General features: G+C 41.4%; 1 protein-coding gene and 1 pseudogene across 1 annotated transcript in view; one reads left to right on the top strand and one right to left on the bottom strand.

Annotated features, from left to right (window-relative positions):
- Positions 1 to 672, bottom strand: part of EGF (epidermal growth factor) — a 107,248-nt gene extending 106,576 nt beyond the window's left edge. The window contains 2 exon segments of the mRNA XM_055587566.1: positions 116 to 170; positions 172 to 672. Coding sequence (XP_055443541.1) covers positions 116 to 170; positions 172 to 237 — 121 coding nt within the window. The 5' untranslated portion in view covers positions 238 to 672.
- A 7,435-nt stretch (positions 673 to 8,107) lies between these two features.
- On the top strand, positions 8,108 to 8,451 carry LOC129657606 (40S ribosomal protein S26-like; annotated as a pseudogene).
- The last annotated feature ends 4,503 nt before the right edge of the window (positions 8,452 to 12,954 follow it).

Raw genomic sequence — 12,954 nt, 5'->3', positions numbered from 1 at the left:
ACATCCAAAGACAAATCGGAAACAAATGCCAAGTATACAAGATGGAACGAACAGGTATCAGAAGGTAGTTTCTGGGAAGATGTGAACTCCTTTTGATTAGATTACTTAACTGTACAAGTAGAATTCCCATTTCCAGAGGGAGAGCCTTCAGGACAGTTCCAGTGCTGCAAGGGCTGAGAGGCTAACGAAACTAAATTTGAAAACTACCAGCAACACAATGACAAGCAAATGCAGCATGATGTTGATGGGCTTGAACTCTCAATAGCAAGTAAGCTGACTTTGCTTGCGCACAGCCCGGGCAAGGTAGGTACATCTGACTCAGTGTGTCCACTCAGGTTGGCCTGCAGCTCTGGGGTATCTTTTCCTCTGTTGCTCTGCTGTTGCCCTCCTACTCCTTCTCCTTCAACTCAAGACAGCATCTAAATGCAGCCTGAGGGGAAACTCTAAGTTTTGGGGAAGCTGGTAAGAAATATCTGACACACTAATGACAAATTTCACAGAGTTGAATAGCCATGCACTGGAGGCCTGCCACTGTCTTCACTGTGACAAAGCAGAGTTGCAGGGCCAAGGATAGAAAAAGGAAAATAGGGAAGAATTGGTGGAAAGTTCCAACCACGACCCTTAATGAAATAAGGACATACGATTCCTCCCCAAACATGGCTTCTCATTTTGAAGAGTAGAATGACTCGTCTTTCCTTTTTAAAGCCTATTTGGCTCCACCCCTCTCCTTTAGTAACACTTGAGTGAACATCTGTTCGCAAATAATTCCATGCTCCAGGAAAGCGGGTACCACTGCCAAGGAGACAGCTGACTGTTCACCATGAGCATTCCGGGCAAAACCAGGTGAAGAGACATGAGGCGGGCTGTGGAGTTGCTTCTGGTGTCTTGGAGGTACCTGCTGAATATTGGCTATGTTTTAAACACCTGGCAGGATGGAGACAATGTTAAATCACGTCGTATAAATTAGTGGTGAACAGCACTGCTGAAAATGCAGACTTAGAGCAATTGATCATTCATCTGAGCAATACTAAAGAAAATTGACCTTCAGTTCATTATGTGAGTGAATGTCAACACCAGTGCACATTCCTGGAGCTTTATCTTTCTCCCTTCCGTATATTTTATAGGGGAATTTGAAAGAGTATTCTTTCCAAATCAAAGGGAAATCCCTGATGCCAGATGAAGAGTTATAGCATACATAGTCACCCTTTCTTGCAGCAGGACCATAATAAAACACTGTGAGGGGCCAGGAGTGCAGGGAAAGGAGGGGACTGTTATCATAGAGCAGTGTTGGAAAAAAAACAAGCTAATAGCACTGTTCTGCTGGAAGTTTTACTTTTGTTACCTTATGGTAGGCAGAGAGGAGGATCCAGCCTCTCCAACCCAGCGCAGTACATTCTTATCCTTTCTCAGGTGGCACAAGCTGCAAACATTCAATATCTTCTAACAGTATGGCCCGCTTTAATTTTGCGTCCCAGTTCTCACACAATCCAGTGGATATGCCCTATTCAGTAGCTAGCGAGCAGTAAGGCAAATCTTCCTACCTGGGAATAAAAACTTGAATTGTCTTAACCTCTTTCTTTTTAAAGCGTGGCATTTTTGTTTCACAAATCCTACTCACAGTGCTAGTTTATGTTTTGCCAAAATTTTTATTTTGTTTTAGGTTCAAAGGATTCATTAACAAAAGAAATCACTTGTTACATACAAATATACAATTTCAATATATAATAGAGGATTATTTGACTTAATTTCAACATACAGTCATTAAAAGAAGAGGAATAGAAACAATAGAGAAAAGTAACAACACATACATCACCAAATTGGGATGACGAACATCCAGACTTAGACAGCACTGGGAAGTCTCTCGTTAACAGCAATCTGGAGTTCCAGTTGGGAAAGGGTCCCAGGGTGTATCCACCCCATGGGTGAGACTTCAAATTACAGTTTCAGGGACTCCCCATTTATAATCCCAAGCTGCAATCTGATATCGTTATCAGTTTGCATGCAAAAATGCAGCTCTGTTTTTTTTTAACTTTTATAATGCCATATATTTCACTTGTGAATCACAAAACTTCTGAGTCCCCAGGGGTTGGCCAGACACTCAGGGGCTCAAGAATTCCAAGATCCACTCCCTTGCTTATTATCTAAAGTGCCGCCTGACTTGCTATGCATGTAGGCAGGCACGGAATCCAGGCAATGTCCAGGCAGGTCCAAGGCAGGTCAGAGTCCTGCTCTCCTGCCTCTGAAGCCTGAACAAGACTTCCTCCATTTTAATTTCCCTAACAGCTGGCGTGAGGATTATTTAAGCTAAATAACACAGGAATAAGGCAAAATAAAATGGGCAGTCTTCTTAATTCTGTAAGTCAAATAACAATTCCAGATAGTCAAAAGAAATAAAGTGATCAAAGAAACAAGAAATGAATTATGCAATGCAGAAAACAGTTTTTGAGCAGTAGGGGATTTAGTAAAGAAAAAATCCCACCATGAATGAGAAGTATGCTTTTGTATATCAACTTCTACATCCATTAACTTATTGGCAGCAATGGTAGTAACAACAAAATGTTCTATCAAGGTACGATTATGTTTATCTATGAAATTGTGTAACTCTTTGGTTCCTTGCAAAATCTTATATAACAGTTCTAAGAAGAAGCTAACATTAGGAACAGACAAAGTAGGGAATAATATTTGGGTCCATAATACCTAAGTTCTCATGGGGGAAAAGTAATAAGTGCTCCCCCTCCAATATAAATGATCAACATATGTTAGATATGTGTTTGTGCAGCGTTGGTGGTATAGTGGTGAGCATAGCTGCCTTCCAAGCAGCTGACCCTGGTTCATTTCCTGGCCACAGCAGTGGGCCAACCTTTGGGCTTCCCTGATAGCTCAGTTGATAAAGAATATCTACCTGCAGTGTAGGAGACCCCAGTTTGATTCCTGCATCAGGAAGATCTGCTGGAGAAGGGATAGGCTACCCACTCTAGTATTCTTGGGCTTCCCTTGTGGCTTAGCTGGTAAAGAATCTGCCTGCAATGTGGGAGACCTGCGTTCAATCCCTGGGTTGGGAAGATCCCCTGGAGAAGGGAAAGGCTACCCACTCCAGTGTTCTGGCCTGGAGAATTCCATGGACTGTATAGTTCATGGAGTCACAAAGAGTCAGACATGACTGAGCAATTAAAAAAAAAATGTGCTAGACATCTGGAAAAAGGAGTTACCAATAGATATATAGAAGTTGTGTTTACATCATCAGTTACAATACATACTAATTGAGGGGCTATTTTAAAAAATTCTTACAGGTTGGTTGGTTTCCCCAAAGGCAAGAAGTTGGTCCACATAGCAGTTCCTCAGTAGTCTTGTCACAGTCTATCAATAGGTGGATACAACTATTAAAGTAAATCAGCACATAATATTTGTGTTCAGGGCTTGAGCTATATCTTTATCTGTGCTGTGTAATCTAGCAGACACACAAATTTTGTCCATAGAAAGTCTAAGTTAAGAAAGGACAGACCTTGTCTGCTAGGAAGGCAAAATATCCTGAGTCTAGGTCTGGCTCATGTTTCAAAGACTTAGAATTGGATACAACTTAGTGACTAAACAACAACAAAACAACAATTCTTGTGATAGATTATTCTTGGAAGCCTGACTATAATGTGGATTGTCACTCACACCTCAGCCTTCAAGGATATGCTACCAGTAAAAGAAAAATAGGAAGAAACCTATTTGGGACACTTCTCTTCATATTTTCCTTTTAATTATAGCATATCCCTGAAGACTGAGGTGTGAATGACAATCCACATTATAGTCAGGTTTCCAAGAATAATCTGTTCACAAGAGTTGTTGTTGTGTTATTGTTGTATAGTCACTAAGTCATATCCAACTCTAAGTTTTTGACTCTTTGCAACCACATGGACTATATAGCCTGCCAGGCTCCTATCTCCTTGGGATTTCCCAGGCAAGAATACTGGGATCTTCCTGACCCAGGGATCAAACCTGAAGCTCTTGTGTCTCTTGCTTGACAGGCAGATTCTTCACCACTGTGCCACCTGGGAAGCCCCATTCTTTACCCATGGGGAAGCCAAGTAGCCAATCCATTGGCTACTCACCAAGAATCTGTGTATATGTATCAGTCAAATTTTCTTCTTTTAAAGCCTACTGTTGACAGGGTTGCCCAGGTGGCACTAGTGGTAAAGAACCTGCCTGCCAATGCAGGAGATGTGAGACATGGGTTCAACTCCCGGGTAGGGAAGATCTCCTGGAGAAAGGCATGGCAACCCACTCCAGTATTCTTGTCTGGAGGATCCCATGGACAGAGGAGCCTGGCAGACTACAATCCATATAGTCGCACAGAGTTGGACATGACTGAAGTGACTTAGCACACATGCATGCATATACTGTTGACACTTTTGGATTGTGGTGCTGGAGAAGACTCTTGGGAGTCCCTTGGATGGCAAGGAGGTCAAACCAGTCAATCCCAAAGGAAATCAACCCTGAATATTCACTGGAAGGACTGATGTTGAAGCTGAAGATCCAATACTTTGATCAATTGATGTGAAGAGCCAACTCACTGGAAAAGACCCTGATGCTGGGAAAGATTGAGGGCAGAAGGAGAAGAGGGCCAAAGAGGATGTGATGGTTGGATGGCATCATCGACTCAGTGGACATGAGTTTGAGCAAATTCAAGGAGATAGTGAAGTGCAGGGAAGCCTGGCCTGCTGCAGCTCATGGGCTTGCAAAGAATCAGGCACCACTTAGCAACTGAACAACAACATCTTACTGTGTATAATTCAACAAATTGACTACTCTTGGTATACTTCTTTCCAGCTTCTGGAAATTTCGTATTCCAGAAATCCAAGGACATTCTTTTGTCTTATTTTTTCCATAGGCTCTAGTTAGCACATAGTTCATTGATAGACACATGTAATTTTATAATCCCGGGGTATAGCTCATGGGGTGGTGGTGGTTTAGTTGCTAAGTTGTATCCTACTCTTGCGACCCCATGAACTGTAGCCTGCCAGGCTTCTCTGACTATGGCATTTCCCAGGCAAGAATATTGGAGTGGGTAGCCTTTTCCTTCTCCAGGGGATCTTGCCAACCCAGGGATAGAACCTGGGTCTCCTGAATTGTAGGTGGATTCTTTACCAACTGAGCCACCAGGGAAGCTAATCTCTACCCAAAGATAGATTACTGAGATGAGCTTTAAAATAATTTAATTAAACTTTTTAGTAATCAAACATAACAGAAAGGAACTATCTGAGAAGTGAATCTTCCCAATATAGACCTCAATTAACAAAACTAGAATTTACTATTCAGTGAAACAGAAATTTTTTATGAGGACATTAACCTTGCAGCCAGTGAAGGCTTTATCCCATCAAATAAAAAATGAGGTTTGTCAGGGAACCAGGAAAAACCAAGCAGTCTTAGATTTCCTATAGCCCTGGCTGCTTGATTTACAGCTATTGTTTACCCATTTTAAATTCCTTGATTTAGTAGTAGACTCTTGCCATGTCCTAAGGGCATCAGGATAGCAAAAGTCTGATGATGAAGGTTAATTTTTTGTAGACACACAAGGAGCTTTATCTTGTGTGTCACAAACTTCACAGATCATTGTGAAATAATATTTATTTACCAAAAGATTTTAAAAACAAATATAAATCACTTAAAGGCAAAGAAATTCATATATTCTGTTATCAAAAGCCACATGATAAGAAAACGTTTTTTCTCTTAACAGAGAGAGAAAACCAAATCCAGTCCAATACCAGTTTACTGTTAATAACAAAATTTGCTTATCTAGTTAATTTTAATTTAATCTTAAGAAATCCTTTCTATAAAATCTTGAAGAGGTAGTATTTTTGCAGAGGCATCAGAGTGAAACCCATAGCTCTCTATAATGACACAAAAGGCTTTAAAAGGCATGTTTAAAATCTGATTACAGAGGTTTCCATGGTGGCTCAGTGGTAAAGAATCCACCCACCAATGCAGGAGACTCAGAGTTCGATCCCTCATCCAGGAAGATCTCACACGCCTTAGAGCAACTTAGAGCAAGCCCGAGTGCTGCAACTATTGAGCCTGTGCTCTAGAGCCTGGAAAGCCCAACAATTGAGCCCATGTGCCACAACTACTGAAGCTCAGTGCCCTTGATCCTATGCTCCACAACCAAAGAAATCACTGCAATAAGAAGCCTGTGCAACGCAATGAAGAGTAGCCCCTGCTCACTCCAACTAGAGAAAAGTCCAAGCAGCAACAAAGACCCAATACAGCCAAAAATAAGTAAATTTTTTAAATTATGTTTTAAAAAGTCTGATTACAATGCAATTGAAAAGTAACTTGGTTACTATAGTGACATGTAACATTTTAAGATAGCAATTGGAATTATGACTGATAATGTTTTACCAGGACATGTCAGATCTTTATGAAATCTATATAATTTCTAGAATACCTATATTAATAACATATTCCATACAACATAACCTGAGAAGATTTATTGCTCATTTGACAATTTGTTACTATTCAGTCACTAAGTCATGTTCAACTCTTTTCAATTCCATGAACTGAAGCACACCAGACTCCTCTGTCCTTCACCATCTCCCCAGGATTGCTCAAATTCATGTCCATTGAATCAGTGATGCTACCCAACCATCTCATCCTCTTTGGCTCCCTTCTCCTTCTGCCTTCAGTCTTTCCCAGCATCAGGGTCTTTTCCAATGAGTCAGCTCTTCACATCAGTTGGCCAAAGTATTGGAGCTTCAGCTTCAACATCAGTCTTTCCAGTGAATATTCAGGACTGATTTCCTTTAGAATTGATTATCTGATCTCTTTGCAGTTCAAGAGACTCTCAAGAGTCTTCCCCAGCACCACAATTTAAAAGCACCAGTTCTTTGACACTCAGCTTTCTTTATGGTCTAACTCTCACATCTGTATATGACTACTGGAAAGACCATAGCTTTGACTATAAGCACATTTGTTGGTAAAGTAATGTCTCTGCTTTTGAATATGCTGTCTAGTTGACTCATTGGAAAAGACTCTGATGATGGGAGGGATTTGGGGCAGGAGGAGAAGGGGACGACAGAGGATGAGATGACTGGATGGCATCGCCGACTCAATGGACAGGAGTTTGGATGAACTCTGGGAGTTGGTGATAGACAGGGAGGCCTGGCGTGCTGCAGTTCATGGGGTCACGGAGTTGGACACGACTGAGCGACTGAACTGAACTGAACTAGGTCTGTCATTGCTTTCCTTCCAAGGAGTGTTTAACAATATTTCCCATGAACCTAACTAGTTTAATATCTCTCTTTGGGATGTCCTACAGGCTCTTTGAGGGCTTCCCTGTTGGCTCAAATGGTAAAGAATCTGCCTGCAATGAGGGAGACCTGGGTTCAATCTCTGAGTCAGGAAGATCCCTTGGAGAAGGGAATGGCAACTCACTCCAGTATTCTTGCCTGGAGAATTCCATGGGTAGAGGAGCCTGGCAAGCTACAGTCCATGGGGAAAGAATCAGACATGACTGAGTGACTAACACACACACACACACACACGGGCTCTTTGAAGCATCCCAAAGTTAGCTAGAGGTCAAAAGGGCTTCATTAGAATTTGATTTAAGCTATGTCAATAAAGGTCCATCTAGTCAAGGCTATGGTTTTTCCTGTGGTCATGTATGGATGTGAGAGTTGGACTGTGAAGAAGGCTAAGCACCGAAAAATTGATGCTTTTGAACTGTGGTGTTGGAGAAGACTCTTGAGAGTCCCTTGGACTGCAAGGACATCCAACCAGTCCATTCTGAAGGAGATCAGCCCTGGGATTACTTTGGAGGGAATGATGCTAAAGCTGAAACTCCAGTACTTTGGCCACCTCATGCGAAGAGTTGACCCATTGGAAAAGACTCTGATGCTGGGAAGGATTGGGGGCAGGAGGAGAAGGGGACGACAGAGGATGAGATGGCTGGATGGCATCACTGACTCAATGGACGTGAGTCTGAGTGAACTCCGGGAGTTGGTGATGGACAGGGAGGCCTGGTGTGCTGCGATTCATGGGGTAGCAAAGAGTCGGACACAACTGAGCGTCTGATCTGATCTGATGTCAATAGATATCAAAGGGTTCTTATCTCTGAACTTCCAAGATGACCAAGAAAAGAAGGAACAGTGGTGCCAAAAAGGGCCACAGCCTCATGCAGCCTATTCGCTGCACCAGCTGTGCCTGCTGTGTGCCCAAGGATAAGGCCATTAAGAAGTTCACCATTCGGAATATGGTAGAGGCCGCAGCCATCAGGGACATTTCTGAAGCAAGTGTTTTTGATGCCTACTTGCTTCCCAAGCTGTATGTGAAACTACATGACCATGGGAATTGTGCCATTCACAGCAAGGTAGTCAGTACTCAGTCTCAGAAGCCTGGGAAAACAGGACACCTGCACCCCAGTTTAGACCTGTGAGTGCTGCTCCACGTCCTTCACCAAAGCCCATGTAAGAATCCAAGTCCTTAAAGACTGAAGAAATACTGGTTTTTCTGAAAAGACAATAAAATGATTATAAAATTATACTTAAAAAATATATCAAAAGGGTTTAGAACACTCAAGATCAAAGGTCACAATTTGTTATCATTATCAGTTTGTGTGCAAAAATGCAGCTCTGATTTTATCTTAGCCTTTTTACAATGCTGTTTGTTTCACCTTGTGAGTTAGAAGACTTCTTAGACCCCAGGGTTGGCCTGATCTTCAGGGGTTCAGTACTTCCAAGACCCACTCCCTCGCTTATCTGAGGTATCACCTGATTTGCTGTGCATGCAGGCAGGTGTCCAGGCAGATCAGAGTCCTGCTTCTGAATCCTGAACGAGACTTCCTCCATTTTAACTTCCCAAAAAGCACACAATCTGGGAAGCATTGGGAATCCAGCATTTCTTAAATGCTGTTCCTTCTCAAACAAATTTGGCTATCTTTTTACAGATCAGTGATAGAAAATAAAAGCTCCAAGTTTCCTGGACCACTTTCTACTTGGAACAACAGCAGTTATTTCTTCAGGAGTGAACCCAGGACCCAGAAATATCTGGCTCAGGCAAATCATCTACAACAGATTTGATGAACAATGGAAATTTCTGCCAATTTGCTTCAAGCTGTAAAAAAAACTTTCTTTTTTTACAATATAAATTTATTTATTTTAATTGGAGGTTAATTACCTTACAATATTGTATTGGTTCTGCCACACATCACCAAACTTTCATTTAAGTTGCCCAGAGGTCGTGTTCCAAGTGCTAGTCAAAACACAGATGAAGCAATAGCCAGAAAAATAACAGTCACAGTAGTGAACACCCCTTATAGAGAATGGGAATGACTCCAAGTCTTTCTACTCATGTTTAATTATGTCCTCCTCATTTCTCACATACTAGGTCACTTTTCTGAAAGTCAGAATTCTTCTGATTTCAGCTAGCCTCCGCCAGGTAGCTCTGACCTTTTATATGAGAAATAGACCCCAGGGGCAGCAGGAGTTGTGTGTGGGGGGGGATACATGGAATATTCCATTGCTTTCTGGACTCACAAACTCAAGGCTCAGAATGAACATCCTACAAATACGCTGCGTCAGAGTCACTAACCTGGATAATAAGCTTTCCATCCAGCAAACACGCTGTTGTCATCACAGGTGACAGCCGCGATAGAAGGAACTTCAAAGGCAGCGAGTGTCAGTGGAGAAGAGAGAGGAGAATAACATGAACACAGATATAACCTACTCCATAACTACATCCTGTTTGGATTTTGAATCTCTCATATTACTTTTGATTGTACAAAGCCTTGCTTTCCGAATTACATGGCACTTGGGCTAGTGTTGCCATTCATGTTGAGCATAAACTCCTTAGGAGACACTGGAGTCAACGTGGATAGAGCAGATGTGAAGACTGGTGACTCATGTTAAAGGTCAACCCCAGCTCATCCGCAGACAGCCAAGGGTTGCCCAGATGGCAAACACGTAGGACACAGCAATCCACCTAGAAAGGACATCCAGAGATATTTGATAAATCCACATTCTTCCTTCTAAGTAAAACTGAGTCTCTCCTGGACAAATGAATGTCCTCTTACAGTTGCCTAGAAAGCTATACAAGCTTTATGGTTTGAGGCTGCCTAACACCTTTTAGTTTCTGCAACTGAATCAAATTAACTAATTCAGTGATCATTAAAGAGCTCTACGTGACAGGGTGCTGCATGGAACACAAGAAATGGAAGTCATATTCCCTAAGTTCAAGACTTTGCTGAGATTGATTAACCACTACAAAAGGAAGAGTGTATGAGTAATGAGCTAATGAATGGCCAGTCACTAAGTATTCTGGGGGTGTCAGGAAAGAAGGGGAACTTCACAAATTCTGCAGACCAGAACATGCAGCAAAGTTTCCTGGAGTAACTAAAAGCCTCAGACAGGCATGGAAAAGGAGGAAGGCCATGCTAACACGACTGGGACAGATGGCTTATTTATTAGATCCATAGATCCTGAGGTGACACAGCTGGATAAGAGGAAACTCTGCTGGCAGGTCCTGAGAGAATCAGATGTTCATGACAAGTGGACAGTTCTGAATGTTTTGAAATGTGAGTGGACATCAGTAGGTGAAAGGAGGCTATGAGAGACGTGTTTACGTGTGCCGGTCATCATTCTAACTCTTCAGGTGAAATTTCTCTATTGAAGCTCAAAGCACTTAATTCTCCTGGAATACATATTGGCCACAAACACAACTGTTATTAATCATTGCCATCACCACCCCATCAACAGACTGCTTCCAGTGTGTCAGGCATAGAGGAAGCGCAGATGCTTTATTCACATCACTTCCATTCCACAGCTCCACCTTGCAAGATGTATGTTATTGCCCCATTTTGCAAGTGAGGACACTGAAGACCAGAAAGGCTGAGAACTTTCCTTCATAAATTACACGTTTATGAAGAATATGAATTCTGAAACCATGATTCTCTCCTCATTAGAGGGTGTTTTTGATCAACATGATCAGTCTAGGACCTCATCAAAAGAAATATGTATGTGACTGTCAGAACCAGAAGTGACAAGACAATGTGTTTTGTTAGGCATGACTATTAAATATCCACCCACAGAAAGAGTACACAGGCTATTTCTATTAATAAGGGTCAATTGCATCTGGACAGTTCCTACAAGATTTGAAAACATTCCCTTATTTTTCAGAAATAAAACTGTTGACATGTGTTGCATTCTTAACAATACATACATGCCAGAAACTGAAATAGTATTAAGGGAAAGAAATTAGGACCTCAGGCACAGGAGTTAGCTATGAAGAGTGGTTTAATCACTAAATGTCCAATTCTTGCAACCCCATGGACTGTAGCCCACCAGGCTCCTTTGTCCATGGGATCTTCTAAACAAGAATACTGGAGTGGGTTGCCATTTCCTTCTCTGGGGATCTTCTGAACCCAGGAATCAAACCCAGGTCTCCTGTACTGCAGGCGGATTCTTTACTGACTGAGCTATGAGGGGACAAATTACAATTTGTCAAGATATAAATAACAGATATAAAAATTGTGCTGAAATAGGAGGTCAGTTGTGCTCCTGGGTTTTTACCAAAATGAGTTGAAAACTTATATTTACTACAGCTTTATTCATAATTTCCAAAATTGGAAGATGACCTTCAATAGATGCATGGATAAAAAAAAATTGTGGTACATGCATACAATGAAATATCATTCAGGAATAACATGAAATGAACATCAAGCCACTAAAGGCATGAATGAATCATAAATGCATTTGCTAAGTGACAGAAGCCAATCTGAAAGACTAAATATTGTATGAATTTAACTATATGGCATTCTGGAAAAGGCAGTGCCTGAGGAAGCATTACAATGAAGAAAGTTAGTGGAGGTGATGGAATTTCAGTGAGCTATTTCAAATCTTAAAAGATGATGCAGCTAAAGTGCTGCACTCAATATCCAGCAAATTTGGAAAACAGCTGTGACCACAGGACTGGGAAAGGTCAGTTTTCATTCCAATCCCAAAGAAGGGCAATGCCAAAGAAGGTTCAAACTACCATACAATTTTACTCATTTCACACACTAGCAACGTTGTGTTCAAAATCCTCAAGCTAGCCTTCAACAGTATGTGAACTGAGAATTTCCAGATATTCAAGCTGGATTTAAAAAAGACAGAGGAACCAGAGATCAAATTGCCAACATCCATTGGATCATAGGAAAAGCAAGGGAATTCCCAGAAAACATCTACTTCTACTTCACTGACTACACTACAGTCTTTGACTGTGTGGATCACAACAAACTGTGGAAAATTCTTAAAGATATGGGAATGCCAGACCACTTTACCTGACTCCTGAGAAACCTGTATGTGGGTCAAGAAGTAACAGTTAGAACTGGACATGGAACAATGGATTGGTTCCAAATTGGGAAAGGAGTATATCCAAGCTGTATATTGTCACCCTGCTTATTTAACTTCTATGCAGAGTATATTATGCAAAATGCCACCCTGGATGACCTACAAGCTGGAATCAAGATTGCCAGGAGAAATTTCAATAACCTGAGATATGCAGATATCATTCTAATGGCAGAAAGTGAAGAGGAACTAAAAAGTCTCTTGATGAGGGTGAAAGAAGAGAGTGAAAAAGTTGGCTTAAAACTTGTCTTTCAAAAAACTAAGATCATGGCATCTGGCCCCATCACTACATGGAAACAGTGACAGACTTTATTTTCTTGGGCTTTAAAATCACTGCAGATTGACTGCAGCCATGAAGATGCTTGCTCCTTAGAAGGAAAGCTAGGACAAACCTAGACAGCGTATTAAAAAACAGAGACATTACTTTGCCAACAAATGTATAGTCAAAGATATGGTATTTTCAGTAGTCATGAGTGGATGTGAAAGCTGGACCATAAAGAAGTCTAAAAACTAAAGAACTGATGCTTTCAAATTGTGGCGCTGGAGAAAACTCTTGAGAGTCCCTTGAACTGCAAGAAGTTCAAAAGTCAAT

Source organism: Bubalus kerabau, chromosome 7 (genome assembly GCF_029407905.1).
Source record: "Bubalus kerabau isolate K-KA32 ecotype Philippines breed swamp buffalo chromosome 7, PCC_UOA_SB_1v2, whole genome shotgun sequence".
Taxonomy (NCBI): domain Eukaryota; kingdom Metazoa; phylum Chordata; class Mammalia; order Artiodactyla; family Bovidae; genus Bubalus; species Bubalus kerabau.
The sequence above is the reverse complement of the archived record's forward strand: the minus strand, read 5'-3'. Positions and strand labels throughout refer to the sequence as shown.